We start from the raw sequence: 21,424 nt of genomic DNA on the forward strand, positions 1-21,424 counted from the left end.
CATTACTACTCATTCCTCTAGAAAGCTGTACACTGTTTACTCTCATAATTTTGCTTAGAAAGCAATATTCTGTGACATCATAAAACATGCATTACTCTCAAATTCAGTTTTCAATTCTTGACAGACCTCAATGCAGGAGATATTCTTCAAATGTTTGGAAAGATGTTTTTTGTATTTTGCCAAGAATCTGGCTATGATACCATCCTACGTGTCCTCGGTTCGAATGTTAGAGAATTTTTGCAGGTACGTTTACTGGAGTACATACTATATAGCAGACTCATGAACTGATTTCTTTCCATTATGCCCTAAAATATCTTATTTGTATCCTCCCACGTTTTTCTACATTTGCAGGATGGTATTTTGCAAGTTCTCTTATTGAAACGTATAAAGCCAAACACTTTTATAAGTAGAAGTACAGGATATGACACATATGATTAAAGATGAACCAGTAAGAATGTTGTAGATGATAACTTTATATAAGAACTAGTTGTTTAGCCCGTTACATTAACGGGTGCTAGCAGCCCTTCTCCCTTACTTTTACCTCCTCCCTGTCCAGCAGCACCCCCACCCATTCCCTGCTCCCCCTATATAGCAGTAGCCCTTCTCCTTTTATCTCCCCCTGTTCAGCATCACCCCATTTCCTTTTACCTTCCCCCCTCCCCCCCCATCTAGCAGCACCTCTTCCCTGCTTCCCCTATCCAGCAGTAGGCCTCCCTTCCTGTTACCTCCCCCCCTGTGCAGAATCACCTCTTCCCTACTCCTCCTGTACTGCAGCACCCCCTTACCTGCTCCCCCTGTCCAGTCCGGTGATCTCCAGCCATCAGGCTGGCTCTTCCAGGGAGTCTAGTTCCTGTCCGGTCCCCGCCAGGCGTGCAAGCCTGCTCCGCCCCCTCCCAACCTGCCGGGAGTATTTGAATTAGATCCGACGGTTCCTGTTGAGGGAAGCACTCCTCACCGGACTCAGCGGTGAACTCCAGCCATCGGGCTGACATCCACCTTGTTTTTTGTTTTTTTTTTAGTTGAAAGACGCTGCGGTGGCTCCTCTCATGATCCCCGCCTGCGTCGGAAGTCCGACGCAGGCGGGGATCGTGAGAGTAGCCACCGCCGCGTCTTTCAAAGAATCGTAAGCCGCACATGCGTACTTCCTATGTGTCGCTACAGCTCACGGAAAACCGGCACACACTTAGGAAGTGCGCATGCGCGGCTTACCATTTTATTATATTAGATAACTATACGTTTGTGTCTAACTTTTGAGATTTGTCTTGGACTGTTCTGATCTCTGGTAAGAACATAAGCCACAGTGGCCAGTCCAGGTTACAAGTACCTGGCAAGATCCCAGCAGAGTAAAACAGATTTTATGCTGCTTATCCTAGAAATAAACTGTGGATTTTCCCAAGTTTATCTTAATAAAGGCCTATAGACTTTTCTTGTAGAAATGTAGCCAAACCTTTTTTTAAGCCATGCTGTGCTAATTGCTTGTACTACATTATCTGGCAGTGAATGCTAGAGTTTAATAACATGCTGAATAAAGGAATATTTTCTCCTAGTAGAGTAGCAAACAGGTGTCTGGAGTAGCCTGGCAGGCAGATTAGTGAACCATAGAGAGGGGAACCCAGGCCCATATCCCACTCTAACCACTACATTTAAGGTGAAAAATGTAAGCCCACCAAAATCCTACTGTACTGCCATATAGGTGACACCTGCAGCCATATGGGCTTTTGGGGTGATAGACAGGTTGGTATGGTAGGTTTTGGAAGAGTTTTGGAGGACTCACCATACATTATAAAGGGATTACGGTGAAACGTATACCTGGCACCCTTTATGTGAAGTTCACAGTACTGCCCTCTAAGGTGCCCCACTGCTCTCCTGGCATGTCTGTGTAGCCAGTCCATTAAGAATGTTGGCCCCTCCTATATGCAAATAAATTGTATTGGACATGATTCATCTGGATTTACTATTTTTCGAAAAAGGCCAAAAAAAAGATAGATGTCTTGCTAGGCCAAGAAGTCTAGCAGGCCATTTTCAGAAAAAAGAAAAAAAAAAGATAGCTGTCTTGTGGCTTTGAAAATGGACATTTTCTTTACTAGATTTTTGGACGTCTTTCCTGAAACGCCCAAACTCGGATTTCGATGTCCTATTGAAAATGCCCCTCTGTGTGTTAGAATAAACCATGACGTGTTAAGGAAACAAGTGCCACATGCACATCCATGAATCATTTTAATGCGATTTGCTTAATTGCTGCTTAGCAACTGTAGCCGTTCGTTAGGAGTGATAGACACTCTGAATGTGGAATGAGAGGAAACCTGCAAGAGGCAGCAGGGAGAAAGATGTGTCTTAAGAGCCCCAAGCGTGCTTTTGTGCTGAGGGCTAAGAGATCAATAAAGATTTAAAGTGGCATTTAATCTTCGGCCATATTCATCTGAGTGATGGTATGTCTCTCAATCCCATTTGTAATCAGGGGAAATACATAAAAGGAAAAGGCACAACAGCAAAATTTTTCTATTCTTAATCAGGGGAAATACATAAAAGGAAAAGGCACAACAGCAAAATTTACAAAACTTTAGGAAATTGCTGAAAAGACACCTGTTCTGCCAGATGAAATATAGGGTCTGAGTTTGGCAGAGAGGGGGGGGGAGGAGTGATGACTGTTGAGTGCTGGTCACAGAGGTTTTCGATGGTCTGGTCTGCTTTATTTGGTATAATGATGTTTGTCATTGAGGCATCTTGTATGCCTAGTGCAATTTTACATTTTGATGTATGACACGGTTTTCCAGTATCTTGGCCTTAAATGACGTTTGTCGTTGATGCGACATGTATGTCATATGCAATTTGATTTTTATATGTACATATTTAGTTTGTTATAGTGTTTTCTTGATGTGATTTGTACGATAAATGTTACGTTTTATTTTTTATGTTAACATGTAACTCGCCCTGGATAAGGGCGGGCATTAAACAAATAAAATGTATTGGTTTGGTGGTCAAATTTTTTTTTTTTTTTAAATCTTTATTCATTTTTAAACTTATAATAAGTGTGATAACATATCCATACAAATAACCATAAATATATCACTTAATAATCAACAATGATACATATAATATTCTCTTATCTCCCTCCCCTCCCCACCCTTATCTATCATATAATCAATATTAATACAACATGTAACAATAAAAATACCCTCCCACCCCATAATTGAACTTGTAAATTTAAGGGAAACAAGATTTTTCTAATCATTACAATACTTTGTTAATGGCTCCCAAATATCTTGAAATTTCCTGAAACAACCCTGTTGTATTGCAATAAGTCTCTCCATTTTATAAATATGACATAAGGAGGTCAAATTAAAAAAAAACAAAAAAAACCCAAAAAAACTTTCAACACAATTGTTTGCTAGCAAATGATCTGTTTATGAGCTTAGGCCCCCTTTTACGAAGCCGCACAGCCAAGTGCCACGCGGCAAATGCTCCAATTCTGAACCAAATGGTGTACCCTGCAACTAGACCTGCCCTATGCCCTGTACCCTGTCCCCCCCTCTGGTGGTAGGCCGGGACAGGGTACAGGGTAGGTCTAGTGGCAGGCAAGCCCCCCTTCCCACCCCCGGGTACCTTTTTTTAATTCAGCAGGGCAGGCAGGCCCAGGACTTCTGCCCCCCTCCCCTGTACCTATTTTTTGGGAAGGTTATAATCTTTTTATTAGGCAAAACCAAAAAGTAGGCAAGGAACAACAACCAGCACTACCATCCCAACATAGCTAGGGCACAAAAGTACCAACGATAGATTAGTAATTCAAAGTAATGAGAGAACAGAATACAGTACAAAGAAGCAGAGTCTAATGCATGTCTAATACATAGTTTTCCTTTTTCTATAAAACAAATAAACCTTTAAACCCTTCCCCCTTTACAGACCATTCAGCAGGACAAACAAACAAAAATCCCCATCCATCCATAAAAGGGGCAAACACCTATTTTAAATTGGGCAGGGCAGGCAATAAAAGCAGGCCCCAACCTCTTCCTCCCCCCCTCACAATCCCTGGTACCTATTTTGAATTTGGCAGGGCTTCCCCCCGTAGCTTTTTTAAATTCTGGCACCCTCCCTTGCTGGACGCGGCTGCCTGGTCCCGTGCTACTTCCCGCGACAACTGATGGCTGCCGTCAGTTCTCGTGGGAAGCGGCGTGAGACCAGGCAGGTAGCCTTGTGCGCCGCTCTTCCGCAAGAGAAGAGGACTCGGAGGCAGCCGCATCCAGCGAGGGAGGGCGCCAGAATTTTAAAAAGGTACCGGGGGTTGGGGTATTCGCTCCATAAGACGCACCCTTATTTCTACCCACTTTTTTGGGGGAAAAAAGTGCATCTTATGGAGCGAAAAATACAGTATCCCATAAAATTGCACCATTAAGTGAATTATTTATCAAAAAAATCACAGACAGGGCTATTGCACTTAATGCAGTACTTATCTTACGTGGAGCACATGTAAATTCTTCTTTGTTTCGAACCATCCAACTTAATTTATAAGATGTATGGATGGCATGGCTTTCTGTATCAAATTTTTAAATTTTCTGATGGGCCCCATTTCACCCACACATTGGGCTTTATCGAGACGATCAGTATTTTAGTTCATCTACTGCAATGACATGTCTATTATAAGCTCCAAATTCTAAGAGTGGATTTGTTTGCGCTAATCAGTTAGTGCAGTTACAGCGCCGTGTTCTGTTAGTGCATGATTAGCACGTGAGCCCCTTATTAGCTACAAACTAGGTGGTTGTAAAGGTTCATGTGCTAATCTTTTTAAGTATTAAGTATTTCCCAAGTCTCAATCAATCTCAATCAACTGTCAAAAACCTCAAATCATGTTAATTTAAAGGCCTCAGTAACATCTCCTCCATCCAACATTAAATTTTTAGTGGCAGGGATTTGTGTGAAATCGTCACTGGCCCTTATGATTTTGCAGTATAACATACCTTTTTTGCAAAATTTTTCTTTCATTATTTAATTTAGAAGATTAATTTATCTTAAATATTCTTCAAAGAATTGGGGCCCAGGAGGGTGAGATCCGACATGTTTCGCCTCAGCTTTATCAAGGATCCCCCCCCCCACTCGCCAGTATCTTATGTAGCCACGCACGCCCCGCCAGTTCCCCCATACCTCTTTAATGTTTGGGGCACGAGCAGCGGCCCCAATCTGCTGCTCGCTCCAGCGTCGGCTCTCTCTCTGATGTCACTTCTTAGGCGCGGGTCCAGGAAGTGACATCAGAGGAAGAGCCGACGCCAGCGCGAGCAGCAGGTTGTGGATGCTGCTCACGACCCAAACATTAAAGAAGTACGAGGAAAGGAGGGGGCGTACATCCGTGTGGCAGTGAGGGATGATGAAGAAGAGGCGGAGAGGAAGATGGGTGCTGGCGCCCCTATCAAAATGGTGCCCGGAGCGTTCCACCCCCCCCCCCTTTCTACACCACTGATTATAAGTCACTTTCATGAATTAGCCTCCAGATGTAGTCTCCCATCATGTTCTCATTATATTATTCTTGGTAGCAGCAGTTAAAGACCTGGTGGGAGTGCTCACCATGCTCCTTTGAATAGGCTCCCATGTTCTCCTTGAATGTCTCAAGAGGAGCATCAAGGACACAGACATTGAGAGACATCCTACAGCTCATTTTACTGTAATTCTTCACCAGATTCTGAATCAACTCCACATAGTTTTTGACATTGTGAATTCCCAGGAAGCCCTGAACCGCTGCGACAAAGGTGTTCCAAGCTGCTTTCTCTTCCTAGTTAGCTTCTTGGGAAATTCCTTGCACTTCAGGACCTTCTTTATCTGTGCTCTGACGAAGACACCAGCTTTGCCTCAGACAGATTAGGGAAGTTGTCTTGAAAGTACTTTAAAGACTGCTGACTCCTTATCTAGAGCTCTGACAAATTGTTTCATTAGGCCCAACTTGATGTGCAGCGGTGACATCAGCACCTTCTGGGGGTCCACCAGTGGTTCCCATTTGATGCTGTTTCTCTCCAACAAGAATTCAGTTTGCTGTGACCAGTCCTGCATTTGGTAGTTCGCCTTTGTGTCCCTGCTGTCCCAAAGGCAGAGATAGAAGGGAAACTTGGTAAAACTGCCTTGGAGACCCATTAGGAATGCCACCATTTTGAAGTCTCTGATGACCTCCCAGCCGTACTCATCATAGTTCAAGGCGCTTAGTAAGGTTTTAATGCTGTTGAAATCCTCTTTCAGTGAGCCAGTGGAAGAGACGAGTACTTGTTCCTATTATGGAGGAGAAAGGCTTTGATGCTTTTTGATGAGCTGTTAATGAAGAGATGCTACTCTTTTGGGTTACAGACGATTCCAATTGTCTCAAACAGACTGGTCACATTGTGGTAGAAGCAGAGCACATTTTGATGGGTGAAAAAGGTAGAAAAAGCTTGGTGATAATTCCTCTGATCTGTGACTTGCACACTTTCATCCAACAAGTTTCACTGCTTAAGCCTAGATGTCAAAAGCTTGGCATTGGACTTGGTGAGGCCAAGCTCTCCAAACAAGTCATTGAGGTCTTTTTGGTTTGGATAGTATGGGTTTCTCTCATCAGCTGCACCACTGATATTGTAAACTGAATCTACAATGTCTCTCTTACTCTCTGCTTTCTTCTGAAGACAGCTGCTCTGGGGGAGTGGGTTTGGGAAGCTCAGAGTAATGTGGCATGCTTCTCAGTTCGACGTTTAAAAGGGTCCCACCATGCAAAAGTAGCAGTTGCTTGAGTGGTCAGTGGGTTCCTGCCAAATTCTTGGGATAACAAACTTCAAGGCTCTTTAGTTCACACTGATTTTCTTATCACCATTCAGTACATTCCATATGCCTCCTGGAAAAGGAATGAAAACAATAAATTTATTTCACCTATGACTGATGTGTACGAGATTCTCACAACATATTCCATATATAATATATTTTCAAATAACATTGAAATTTTTAAAATTTCAATATTTTTTAAAATGAAACATTCTAAGAAATTTTATAGCAGAAAATTCCACCATCCTAGTGAGAAACAAAATTGTCTTACCTTCCAGAGTTGGTTGGCAGTGCTTGCATGTGAAGTGAGCTGCCCAAGGTTTGTCTTGACCCCTAACAGGCATGCTGAAATAGGCCTTTTAGGCATCACACATCTTAGCAGTTGCTTCTATAGAGTACTTTTCCCCTCTTGGCTTAATAAATTGACCACATGCATAGCAAAATGCATCTGCCAGATAGTTATGCCTTAGTAAAAGGGCCCCTAAGTTTACTCAGCTTGGAATCAATCTGGAATGTTCTGCAAAAAAAGGTAAATTTCAAAATATCAATGTCCTAGCAACAAAAGCAAAGTTTGAGGGGAATGATAGCCCTGTTCTGACTACAAAACCCTCCAAAGGGAAATAAAAACCCTTCTGTTCAAGAACTTTGTAAAGATAAGTTAATGCCATACCAAGTATCTCATATCTTGAACAATGTTATAGTGGTGTAACAAGTACCCGAGCCTGTAATTCTCCTGGAAATGTCCAGCTCACCTCTTTTGCAATCCGCCTAGAACTGCGAGGTTAAAGCAGAATAAAAATCACTAATGTAATGCAAGTTCTATATTTTGTGGCTTAGGCAGTTAAGAAAGAACACTTTATACCCAGGCACAAAAATAAAATTAAAATTTTGTTGCATAGTGTTATCAGTTTGGCATGGCAAATTCTGCTGTTTTCTTCCTATACCTATCACATCCGTTAATAATTATGAGCTATATAAGACACAGGGAAATAATGTCAAGTGTTTGCATGAACCCCAGGTTTTTCTTTAAACTGGATGCATGAATGCCTTCTTACCTTATCTTTCAGCAAATATTTTCATGGTAATCCACAAACAGGATTTTAAAAATAAAGTTGTAGACCACGGGACAGCTCTGAGCATTCTATAAAAAGAGATGGTATTACAATCAAATGAATGCAAGGTTTAGATAAGGACATCACAACGTTTCTGACCACAGTAAAAGCAGGTTATATCAGGAAACTGGTTTATGGAAATATATTATTTGTATTCTTTCAGTGGCAGGAGGGAGTGAGCTTCCCTCCTGCTGTTTGCTCTTCTGAAGGTACTGGGAGAGGGGGGTTCTGGGGATATGGGAGGGAGGAGAGGCCTCAGATCCCCGTGCGTTGCCAGTGATTAACTATACAACCGCACTAGATAGGGAACTAACCTCATTGGCACTCTCCCCCTCCTGCCTAATTTTAAGATTGAGGCAGTCAGCGTGCCAGACTTTAAGAATAAATGGGATACCCATGTGGGATCCCTACGAGGGTCAAGATAAGGAAATTGGGTCATTAGGGCATAGACAGGGGGTGGGTAAGCAGAGTGGGCAGACTTGATGGGCTGTAGCCCTTTTCTGCCATCATCTTCTATGTTTCTATATATCAAAAACGACGTAAAGCTAGCTGGCGTTTCGCTGTATAGCTGCATCAGGGCTGTGGACTCTCGGCAAATGTATGAACGTTCATGGTCTCTATCGCTTTAATTGGGAGACCATACATGAGCAACTGCAGAAGGACCTGGAGTACACCACTCTCAAGGGGACAGGCCCTTCCAATTTATGTTCTGTAATAACAACGCCAAAGCAGCGCCTGACATCAGCATGGTGGACACATTCAGCCAAAGACAATGATTTTTGTCCACGCGATGCCACGGTGCAGTTCCGAAAGTTCGAACACATGGCCAGGCCTAGACTGCTGTTCCGAAACACGCGGCTCATCTACGTGATTGCTTTTAACCGGAGTGAACTTTACATGAACAAATACAGGTGGAACTTACGACGCGGATTGTGTGCTTATCAGAATTGCAAATATCCGGAGTTTACGTCCATTGACTTTAATGTTAAAAAAACGGGACCATGGTGGTAGGCTGAGGATAACCGAAGCATGCGCTTAACCGACATGCACTTAGGTGGAGTCGACTGTAATTACTATGGCCTGGGAGGGATCACTCATACCAGGAAAGGGTGGGAGAGGGAATACAGAACTACAGATCCGGATTTTAAACTTGGAAGTGTCCAGACATACTACCCATCCTTCTGCCTTCTGGGCATTTTAAATTTCTGCTGACATCTAAAAAGGAAAGACAGGTGGCAAGGCAGTCCTAACCTGAATGCTGAGCACATTTCAAAGGGTCCCCCTAAGCATGCGACACAAAGTATGTACACAGTTTGCCAATGGCTTAATCTGGCCCTGCCCACAGCATCTAGGGTTAGATGTGAGAGAGCAATTCTGGAGCTGGTACAATTTGTGATGCGGTGATTGCAAGGGTTACTTTTTTGTTTTGGGGCAGTTTCTGGAGCATTTTTTCAGTTGCAGGTAGAATAGTTTTTAGGAGTGGGGTAACTTGCAGGAACCTCTCTTGTCTAGTTAAATCATATTTCGGAAAGTTCTGAAAACTTTCTTGTTTACTAAAACACTTTGGAAACCAAGCCATTCTAGATTACATTCTTCTATATTTATGTACAATAATTACATTATTGTAAACCGAGTCAAGCACCTTTTGCTTGAAGACCTGGTCTATAAAATTAAGTTTTAGTTTAGTTCATATTGGGCCTTCTTAGTATGGGAAGAAATGTACAGTGCTCCCCCGCGAATTCGCGGTTGGCGGTCTTGGTCATTGGCGGTATTTTCTGACCGCGAATGACCAGGCAGGGGAGGGCAGCTGGAGCGCTGGCGAGTGAAGGAAATCACTCGCTGTATGCTCTGACCGCCTCTTCTATGTCCGCCTGGCTGGATGTTACGTGTACTTCTGTAACCACAGTGAGCGAATAAGGATATCGATGTGCTGTGCTCAGAATGAAAAGGTATCTCTTGCCAGTGTGTGGAATCTGCGAACACACCATCAAAACAGGAATACAGCAACACTGGGAGCAATGAGGGAATGACCGGGCAGGGGAGACAGAAGAGGGCAGTTGGAGAGGCAAGAGAGGGCAGCCGGAGTGCCGGCGAGTAAAGGAAATCACTCGCTGTATGCTCCGACCGCCTCTTCCAGCATTAAAGTCGGGCCTTACCAATCAGGAGACCCAACTTTATTTAGTATAGGAAGAGGCAGTCAAAGCATACAGCGAGTGATTTCCTTCACTCGCCGGCACACTGGTTGCCCTCTCCTGCCTCTCCTGTCTCCCCTGCCTAAAAATCATATTTGCGGTTTTTTGAAATTTGCGGGGGTTCCTGGAACGGAGCCCCCGTGAATTTCGGGGGAATACTGTATATGTTTCTGCTTCCCTTGCATTCCACTGCATGTAGAGTTTGGCTTCTTGAGTTTTCTAATTCATCTTTTGTTTGCACATTTCTATTTGCTAATTGTGATCACTTAGTCTCTATTTGGAAAGGTCTGTATGCCTTTTACATGTATGACAGAGGTGAGATGCTGTGTTGCGTGTAGTTTCTCTGCAGGGACCAATATCAGTCCAGCTTGTTTTGTTTTCTATCCTTCGATCCCAATAGGAGGATATTGGTGTTCGAGGACATATTTTTAGATTTTGCTCACACTTTGTTACATGTCAATGGTGCTGCCTTTTCCTAGGTAGGTTACTGCTATTAGAATTCTGTGTAAAGAGCTATTTTGGCACTTCAGGCTTGCTGTAAACATGGTGAATGTATTGTGCAGTGTTTTACATTACTTCACAAAGTACCTGGTACTAGAAGGAGTTTGTTGTTCCTCTGGTTCATCTTCCTTCTTTGGTCTTCCTCTTTCTCTTCCTACCTTTTGGTGTACATTGCATTGCGAATTGAGTTGTCAGTAAAATCCTTGCCAAACTTCGGTATCTTGGAGCCTTCATGAGTCTCTTCATCTCAAGATCTCCTCATTACTAATATTGTCGTGATAGCTGATCCCCAAAATTCTTTGCAGCCACCATCAATTGAATACATTCTGTTTTTGTGCTGTCTTTATAGCAATTTCCATATTTTACAGGCATAGATCAAAAGTGGCAGGGCAATATCTTTGCAAAGTTTAATTTCAATTATAGTGTTGATTGTTGTCCATACTCAACGCATCTGCTGAAATTCTAATGTGGCCTTGCCAAGCGTTTAATTGACATTCTTCTTGGTATAATGCTGCCAAGGTAAGTGAAGTTGTCCACATTTTTATCAGGTTGTTGGTTAACGGTTATTTATTACACGAATAACATCATTTTAGAGAGACTACTAATCTCTTCCCTTAGACTCTTCCTATATATGGTTCAAGCTATAGAATAGAGCATTGATATATCAAAGGGGGTCATACATCGTATTCTAGATGGAATTTTCCAGAGGGGCATTACATGCACATCTAAAGTAATTGGATAAATATCACAAAGTTTTGTTTAAATTTGACCCTGATATATTTTTCTTCTTGACTCTGTAGAACTTGGATGCTTTGCACGATCACCTTGGCACCATTTATCCAGGTATGCGTGCCCCATCCTTTAGATGTTCAGATGCAGAAAAAGGAAAAGGCCTAATTTTGCATTACTATTCTGAAAGAGAAGGACTCCAGGACATTGTCATTGGGATTGTCAAGACAGTAGCTCAACAAATCCATGGCACTGAAATAGATATGAAGGTAATCATCCTCTTTGTACTTGGTATGCTTATAAATTCTCAAATGAGACAAACTTAAGTGATCAGACTGATTGCCTTTATTCTGTATTTAGAGCCAGCTTGTTACAATACCTAAAATTTATTTGAATTTTCAGTGTTTTGAGCAACTTGATGTGTGGGACCTCTCGAAAGCTTATTCCCAGTTATTTAAAAAAAAAAAAAACTGCATATGTGCCTAAATAGTGAAACACTTATGCAACTCCCCCCTCCCAATTTTATATATGGTACTGATGCAAGATGCACGCCTACCTAACCCCCTCTTCTATTAAACTATGCTAGTAGTTTGTAGCGCAGAGTGCCACGCTGAATGGCCCGCGCTGCTCCCGACGCACACAGGAACTCTATGAGCATAGAGAGCAGCGCGGCTCACCGTGCTTAAAACTGCTAGCACAGTTTAATAGAAGAGGAGGTAAATTGACTAACAAGCCAATTAGTTTTAATAATTGAGTGCTAATTGGCAACAATTTGGATATGCGTGCACATCTCGCTATGTACAGTTCAACAACAATGTGCACCCAAATCCAATAGCGAGTAGCCCAAAGGGAGTGCGGCTGTGGAAAGCATTCCTAAAACTTGTACGCAGTGTTATAAAATACTGTGGATGCACGCTCAAATTTGGCGCCCAAAATTGTACCTGGTTTTTCAGCAGGCATAAATCCTGGCGGGCCAGATTTGGGGGCAGAAATTGGCCCTCAGTGCTAGTCAATAATGTGGGGTGGGGGGTTTATCGTTGAGTACCCATTATAGAATAGCTGTGAGCGATGACGTTTGAGTGCCATGTACTGACTCTAGCCCTTGAAGTCTGTTATGGTTACTCTGAAAACAAAATGTCCTCCGATCAGCAGCAGTCAGTCATATTTTCAATGCTAGTTGCTGCACGCATTATATACCTGCATGTTCAGCACCGTTATCTGGACAGTGGCCAGCGCTGAATATCCTGGTTAAAAATCCAGGGGTGAACTAGCTGTGAAACCTTCCAGCAGTACTACAGGGAACTCTACGGTGATGATATGGCAGATAAGAGAGTGCGTCGCTCTTTTTTCACAAATCTCCCCTTGCTTTAGCTAGCTTTATGTGAAGTGGAACAACTAGGTGTCCTAATTTCCATAGCCTAATGGGGGCTAAATCTCCTGGACTGGATGGTTGGGGGGTTGATTTTTATAAAATGTTAGAAGATTTAGTAGCTGAGCCCCTGTGAGAGGTGTTTCAAGATATATTGGGTTGCATCCGTAGAGGTTTTATTAGCAGGATGCCAGAAGTCATAATGCCACTGTTCAATTTTGGAGACCACATTACCGGAAAGATGTGCTGAGAATAGAGTCAGTTCAGCAGATGGCCACCAGGATGGTCTCGGGGCTCAAGGATCTCCCGTATGAAGTAAGGCTGAATAAATTGCAGCTGTACTCACTTGAGGAACGAAGAGAGAGAGGGGACATGATTGAGACATTTAAATATATCACGGGCCGTATCGAGGTGGAAAAGGATATCTTCCGTCTTATAGGACCTTCGTCCACCAGAGGGCATCCGCTGAAAATTAGGGGAGGAAAATTTCATGGTGACTTCAGAAAGTATTTCTTCACCGAGAGGGTGGTTGATCATTGGAACGAACTCCCACTGCAGGTGATTGAGGCCAACAGCGTGGCAGATTTTAAAAATAAATGGGATATTCACGTGAGATCTCTAATGATGTAAAGGCAGGGGGTGGTGAACAAATTCAAGGCGAAGGGTCACTAGAGTGGGCAGACTTGATGGACTTTGCCCTTTTCTGCCGTCATTTTTCTATGTTTCTATGAAAGAACACTGCTACAGCACGAGCCAAAAATAAACCCAACTGGAAGGAAAAAGCCTCAGAAGAGAACCCTCCCTCCGCCACAAAAGTGACTTAAGGTGTTCAGGCCAAAAAACTCATAGGCATAAAAAAACCTCCCATGGGAAAATTGAAGAGCTCGGTGCGGTGCAATGAATATTTAATGTGGTCAAAGTGATCAAAGTAATAAAGACTCAAACTTATCTTAAGCTCAATCGGTACACCAACGATGGCCAGCGTTTCAAATTTCTGCTGCCTCGGGGTGTAACCAATCCGAACGTGAGCTAAAACTGAGAAAGGTAAAGCTAAGATCTTCAACCCCAAGCAACCACTGTAAATACTTAAGAATAAACAGCTACCATACCTTTCAAATGGGACTCATGAAACGTACCTCCCTGCACCAAGATGGCGTCTCACACACTGTGTTTGGGGAGAATTTAACTCTTAGACACTATGACTCAAAACCAGAAGTTACTGCGCAACGCCGCAAGGGTAACGGCAGCGTGACTACAGAGACCACCCAGCTTTCAAAATGCGCCAAAAATAGAAAAAGAGAAATGGATGAAAATCAGAAGCATTGACTCCATTCAAGTTTTTGATTCACACCTTCAGGTTCCTCACCCCCTCTTCCTCTCCGCCCCACCTCCTCCCACTCCTCCCCTTGCCATGCACGCACCCACTTCCCTTCCCCCATACCTACATAGGGTACACGGTTGGGATGTCCTCGTTCCCCATTGCTTTTTATACTAACACTGGAGCCCCCCAGCAATTAAGATTAGGGAGGCAGCTGATATTCAGGGTATTCAGTTGTAGAATAGGAAAGAAAAGATTAATTTATTTGCGGGCACGTTGTTATTTTTAGGCAACACTGTGAGAGAACTCCCCAAAGTGGTTTATTTAGTACAAAAAAAAATTGACATTTTCTCTGTTTTGAAAATAAAATTTAGATAAATTGGAAATACTGGACAATAAACTCCTGGATGGAGGGAACCCAGCTTTCCCTCTAAAATGGACACAAGTTAGTGTAAAATATTAGCCATCTATTTCCTTGAGGGGTGAAATGCTTTATTTAAAATGGTAGCCCTTCCAGAAATATATCCTCTGGAGCTGGTCCCTTTTTGGGTTTCTGCAGAAGGATGAATGTTGGTGTAACACTGTTCTCAGCAATTTTTATGGAAAAGGACAACCGATAATATTAGCTTAACAAAGTTAAGCCCCATTTTTTCAATCCCATGTTAGGCTTTTTTTTAATTGCCGGCCATGGCGATATTAGCTCCAACGCTTATAGGAATTCTGTGACTGCTGGAGCTAATACAGCTGTGGCCGGCAATAAAAAAAGCCTAACGCGGCTTCGTAAAAGGGGGTGTTAGTGAGGCATGAATATTTCAGAGATTTGGCTGTTAATATGGGTGCATGAACTATATAGTAAACAGACAAAGTTTTTATCAGCTAACTTTGGATTTGCCTTAGCAGGCAATAGAGATCCTATCTCACTTTTGTATAACCTGAAAGGGGTTGGTTGGATGCGAGGGATTCATACTGTAATGCATCTTTTCCTTAGTGCAAAGCATGGTGGTAGTGGTGTCCTTTTTTGGAACCTTACCCCCCCCCACCCCCCAAGATTTCTCACTTTTTGTCCATAGGATTAGGGGCTTCAAGATTTCAACTTTGTGCCACCATGGGGTTTAAAGGCATGGGAGACTTAACAAAATTGAATTTGAAAGCCTTTGCTTCATTTGAGTAAGTCAAGAAGACCTGGCAACTCCCAAACACACTTTTGATTTACAAGTGCAGCATTCCTTTGAACAGTTGAGAAAAAAAAAACAACACACCAAGGCTCTGACCATAATGGTAAAATGTTGGCCTTCCAGGCGGCTTTATGGGAGAAAGAAATTGGTATTCATATATCAATTTCTGTATCATATTCAGTCTTTAGAAAAAATGTTGAAAACATATCTTTTTGGCAAACATAATGATTAATCTTAGCTTTAGAAATTGTTGGAAATTTATTTTCTGTTAAATTCTTACAATTGTTTGTGATCTGCTACATTGTTAGTAACTCTTGACCTGTAAACCGCACAAAACCGTGAGGTCGCTGCGGTATATAAGAACTAATGTAATGTAAAGCCTGATGAGGGTTTTGAATCTCTCCTAAGGAAATTTTACGAACTTTCTATATGGTATGGGATGCTCAACTAGAGCGCTCAGGTACTTTTATGATAGCCCTAGGAAGAGTATGGTCAGGGGATTTGAACACGTTTGTGGATTGTGGTCAGGGGAAGATCTCACACATTTGTGGAAAGGGAGGAGCTAAACTGGTGACTTCTATGGATCTTCAGAAGACCCTGTCCAAGATCTTACAGTGGGCTTATATTACTAAGACAAGAGAGCTTCAGATGAATTTTTGGAAAGATGATATTTGTGTTAAATGTAAACAGGGTAAGAGAACATGAATTCACTCCTTATCGGAATGCCCTCACAGTCAAAGGTTATGGATACAAGTAATAGCAAGGGCAGAATGTGTTATAAGGATTCACTCTGAATGTACCTATGAGTTGTTGAGGTTGGGCAGTTGGAATGGCTGTAAAGGGGTTAAACTCCCCTTGCATGGCTATCAAAGTTTGGTGCTAACAGCTGCCTTATTGACCCATGGTGAATTAAAATGGTGGATAAACAAAGATCTACCATCATACAATTTTTGGAGAGGAAAAATTAATTAAATAGCTTTACTGCAGGGAAGGGCATAGAGCCAGTAGATTTGCACTATGTGACACCGTGGTGTACTTTCATGTGTCATACTGCGACATAAGATTTTTCTTTCGGAATAAAGTACAGAGGATTTGTAATGGTACTCACCCAGTTGAGAGTTCCAGCAGAATGAGTGAAGAATGGGTCAGGAGAGGATGGATGAATGAGGATGGAGTTGTTTGTACAGGGAGTGTATGAGTGTGAGATTGATTTGAGGAGAAAAAAAAGAGAGCAAAAAAGAAGTAGGGTTCGGCAGGTGATTAAACCTCTCTCTGGATAAGACTCAACCGGGGAGGGAGGTTAACTGTAGCAGTGGTTCTTAAACTTGTCCTGGGGAAACCCCAGCCAGTCAGGTTTTCAAGAAATCCCTAATGAATATGCATGAGGCAGATTTGCATGACTGTCATAGAAACATAGAAATATGATGGCAGATAAAGGCCAAATGGCCCATCTAGTCTGCCCATCCGCAATAGCCATTATCTCTTTCTCTCTCCAAGAGATCCCACGTGCCTATCCCAGGCCCTTTTGAATTCAAACACAGTCTCTGTCTCCACCATCTCTTCTGGGAGACTGTTTCATACATCTACCACCCTTTCTGTTAAAAAGTATTTCCTTAGATTACTCCGGAGCCTATCACCTCTTAACTTCATCCTATGCCCTCTCATTGTAGCATTTCCTTTCAAATGAAAGAGACTCGACTCATGCACATTTACATTACGTAGGTATTTAAATGTCTCTATCATATCTCCCCTCTCCCGCCTTTCCTCCAAAGTATATGCCTTATGATGCCTTATGATGTAGACCACATACCATTTTAGCCTTCCTCTGGACCGACTCCATCCTTTTTATATCTTTTTGAAGGTGCGGCCTCCAGAATTGTACACAATATTCTAAATGAGGTCTCACCAAAGTCATATACAGGGGCATCAATACCGCCTTTTTTCTGCTGGCCATATCAACCTGTTTGGCCTTAAGATCATCACATACAATCACATCCAAGTCCCACTCTTTTGTCATGCACATAAGTTCTTCACCCCCTAAACTGTACCATTCCCTTGGGTTTTTGCAGCCCAAATGCATGACCTTGCATTTCTTAGCATTAAATTTTAGCTGCCAAATTTCAAACCATTCTTCAAGCTTCGCCAGGTCTTTCTTCATGTTATTCACACCATCTGGTGTGTCTACTCTATTGCAGATTTTGGTATCATTCGCAAAGAGGCAAATCTTGCCCTACAACCTTTCAGCAATATCATTTATAAAAATGTTAAAAAGAACAGGCCCAAGAACAGAACCTTGAGGCACACCACTGGTAACATCCTTTTCCTCCAATGATCACTACTCTCTGTCATCTTCCACTCAATCAGTTCTTGACCCAGTCCGTCACTTTGGGACTCATCCCGAGGGCACTCTATTATATGCAAATCTGACTCATGCATATTTATTAGGGATATCTTGAAAACCCAACTGGCTGGGGGTCCCCCAGGACAGGTTTGAGAATCACTAGACTATAATATTGTTGGTTCTGTCTTATATCATAGTTTATTACTGGAACAATATGAGATCGGTCATGGATATTATAGACCAGTAGTCTTCATTAATTTTTAAGCTGGGGCTAGTTTGGAATCTAATGAGCCAAAGAAGAGCGGCCAAATGTTATCCCATGCAGGGCCATGACACTGCTGATCAGTGTGTGTCAATGACATCCATCCCTTCCAGCCCACTTTCAAACTTCACTGGAGGGAGGGGGAGGGAGGAAGGCATCCTCAAGGTTGTGAGCATTTCTGTTATGTCTATTGAGAAATACATTGTCTGTCAAGCTTGCATCTCTTCTCCAATCCACTTTTCTCTTTCTGTGCTTTCCTCTTTCTGTACTTTAGCATCAAAGTATTTCATCTATCGAGGCACAAAACAACAAATCACAGTCTTTTCCATGGTTTGTCTAAGGCCCCCCCTCAATTCAACCTAGGATGCACTGGGAAGGAGAAGGCCTGCCATTTTTAAGAGGTGGCCCTGCCGGCAGGATGGAGTAACCATCCCTCCTGCTGTTGTCTGAATAAGATATGGAGGTCAGATCGGGTCAGGGGGTGTGAATGGGGTCTGGGTGGTTGAAGCAGGAGCGAGTGGGCATACGTCCTCCAGTCTTCACAGGAGATCAGGGTGTGTGGATGGGGTCCGGGTGGCCGAGCAGGAAGGAGTGGGCATCCCTCTTGCATAATTTTTTTTTAAAGTTCGGAGTTGGGGAAGGAGTCATCATTGGGACATGCACAACATATCTGCCCATTGAAAAAAAAGAAAGTCTTCCTGCCCCAAACAGCTGGGCGGCAGGAGGCTGCTTTGGGGCATCCCCTGCCACTCATCTGTTCGGGCTTCCCCTACTTGCTCTGCACATGTGTTAGCCGCTTTTCCAAAGACTAATTAGATGGAATTACGGTCGTCCTCCATGAAACTCATTTTCATGTAAAAGTGTTACAACATCGATCGCTGTTTTCAAATTGGACAATTTACCATCACCACAGCGAGCCAAAGGATTTTAATGATGATTATAGAGCATCTAGCGTCTGTCCTAAATCAGGGTTGAGAAGCAAGCATCCAGAAAACCCCCCAGAAAGACAATGGGGGCTGTCCACATACTATTGTCAGTGTTCCCGATTGAGTCACACTTTTGAATTGCAACTATTGGCTATAGCCTTTTGTTGTTTATTATTCTCCATCTTGTAATAAATAAAAAGTTAAAAGAAAAGAAAAAAGACTGGCCGCACGGTGGAGGTGTCATGGGGCGTTAGGAGGAGGATCTGAAGTCATGGGGGCTGTTGCGGGGATTTTGAGAAGAGGATTGGCTACTGAGAGGGAATTTCTGATGGGATGTCAGGAGGAGGATGGGTTGTCAGATGGTGTCAGAACATATTGGACAGTGCGTGCATATGGGGTGGGGGGCACCACTGCAGAACAATTTAGTAAAATGGCCCCATACTGCAGAGTTTATAGAATATCTTTGCTAGTGAGGTAATGGTATAAAAAGCTGAGTAAAATAATTGATTATCGATACTAGTATGGACAAAAAGGTGTGCATGAAAAATGCTTTATGGATATGTTCTCTTAAGCTTCCGCAGCTGGCGCCATGATTGTTGCTGTTTTTCAGGTTTTTCATTGCGTCTGTGTAGGTAAAACCGACATTTCAGCCATCATGCTATGGCTTTCTTCGGTGTATGTTGTGAGGTCTGCAGTTTGTCTTTATACTGTATATAGTGGGTTGACTGACCTGACTGAGAACAAGGAGATCTATTAGTCATGAATTGGAATTGTGGCAGGAAAGTTCATGGTCACAAATTTGAAATGTGGGGTGAAAGTTTGTTGGTCACAGATTTGAATTCTGATGGGAAATTAGAATTTTGACGGGCATGTCTATTGGACCTAATTGTAAAATCTGGCAGGGAAGTCTGTGCTCATATTTTTTTGAATTCTGACAGACATAAAAGATGGGTGGAAACTTTTAGATGGAGGGAGAAGGCATTTGTCCTCGGCCCTAGTCCTTTTTATGCTAAATTTCATCCAGCGTTCAACAGTTGTTCCCACTCTGAATTTTGTCCAGCATCCAATAGACGTTCCTGCCAAATTTCCCATCAGAATTCAAATCTGTGACCAACAAACTTTCCCACCACATCTGAAATGTGTGACCAACGAATTTTCCTGCCAAAATTCAAACTCCTGACCAACAGACCTCCCTGTTCTCAATCAGGTCAGTCAACCCATTATATATAAAGACAAACTGCAGACCTTACAGCATACCCTGAAGAAAGCCACAGCATGATGTCAGTTCTACCTACACAGATGCGGAGAGACCTGGAAAACAGCAACAGTCTGCTTTATAGATATGTTAATGCAAAAACTGAGAAGGTCAATGAAGAGTTTGCATTCTTAATGTGCATTTGATTTGCATCTGATTACCACTGGCAGCTAATAGATATGGCAAATGCTGCGTTTTCATGCGATAATGATCAAAATTGACACACCCTAAGTTTAAAAGCTATATTATGGTCTGTGTCATACATATGTGACTGATAAATGCAGGGTTTTAAAAAACTTTTTTATTCTGCATTTATTTGTGTTACTCTTTCTTTGTTGACCGGTATTGTAAGCATATTTGCCATTGCATTTTGGCCTACAGAATTTTTCTTTTACCCTTTTTTGCCATGTTGGCATAATTTCACCATACTGTGATTTTATAATATAGCTAAATTTGGATGTTACTTAATGAATTAATAAGCAGAGCAACCATGCTGACTAAAGCCAGCTGGCTTTCGAAGGTTTTAATGAATAATTTATTCTGGTAGTGTGTTTAATTCTGCAGCAGTGGAAAATGTATCCTGACTGTATACAGCAGAAAAGCTGCATTTTTGTATCCAGAAAGCCCTGAGTAATCTATGGTTGCTCGCAGGGAACCTCATTGCAAAGTTCTACCATCACATTGGTGATGTGTATTTGATAACAAGCATTTTATTTATTTGGGCATCTTGAAAATTGTATGTGCGTGCACCTATGACTTAATGCCCATAAAAATCAATTTGTGTGTATTAAAATGCACACGCAAAACTTGTTGAAACAAAAATGTGAAATGAACTGATAAAACACTTAAAAACCGGGGGAAAACTCTTGAAAAATGTTTTGGCCGTGCACATTCCTACCTCACATTGCCAGCTGTTGTGTTAACTAGTGAACACACTGAGCATTTAGAAAGGTTAGGAAGCTCCCATTCCCATAGGTTAGCTGCTGGGTTTGTTTGTTTTTTTTTGCTTGCTTACATAATAGGTGCAGTTCATTTGGTCTGGCATTTCTTGATGAATCATCTCTGAATATTCTAATGCAGTGTTCTTCAACCACCAGTCCATGGACCAGTACCGGTCCACATAAATTTCCTGCCGGTCCACAGGGCCAGCACGTGCATCAGGCCCAAAACTGTGTTCTTCAACTGCAGGTCCACGGTGCGATCGATGCGGCGTTATCTTCGAGCCAGCTCCCTCTTCCTCACTGATTCAGTGCACAAAGCCATGGGCAGTGGCTCCTATGGGCATCCTGCGCCTGAACTGGAAGCCTTCGCTCTGACATTGCAACGTCAGAGGAAAGGCTTCCAGATGAGGCACGGGACGCGCAAGGAGCTGCTGCCCACAGCTTTGTGCACTGCATCAATGAAGAAGAGGGAGCTGGCTCGAAGATAACGCCGCATCGATCGCACCGTGGACCTGCAGTTGAAGAACACAGTTTTGGG

The 21,424-nt window shown here is 42.6% G+C and overlaps 1 protein-coding gene across 2 annotated transcripts in view; it reads left to right on the forward strand.

Annotated features, from left to right (window-relative positions):
* Positions 1–21,424, forward strand: part of GUCY1B1 (guanylate cyclase 1 soluble subunit beta 1) — a 105,857-nt gene that overhangs the window by 18,473 nt on the left and 65,960 nt on the right. For both annotated transcript variants that reach the window (XM_033941280.1, XM_033941290.1), the window contains exons 4-5: positions 125–243; positions 11,371–11,568. In XM_033941280.1, coding sequence (XP_033797171.1) covers positions 125–243; positions 11,371–11,568 — 317 coding nt within the window. The remainder of the gene's footprint in view (positions 1–124; positions 244–11,370; positions 11,569–21,424) is intronic.

Source organism: Geotrypetes seraphini, chromosome 1 (genome assembly GCF_902459505.1).
Source record: "Geotrypetes seraphini chromosome 1, aGeoSer1.1, whole genome shotgun sequence".
NCBI lineage: Eukaryota > Metazoa > Chordata > Amphibia > Gymnophiona > Dermophiidae > Geotrypetes > Geotrypetes seraphini.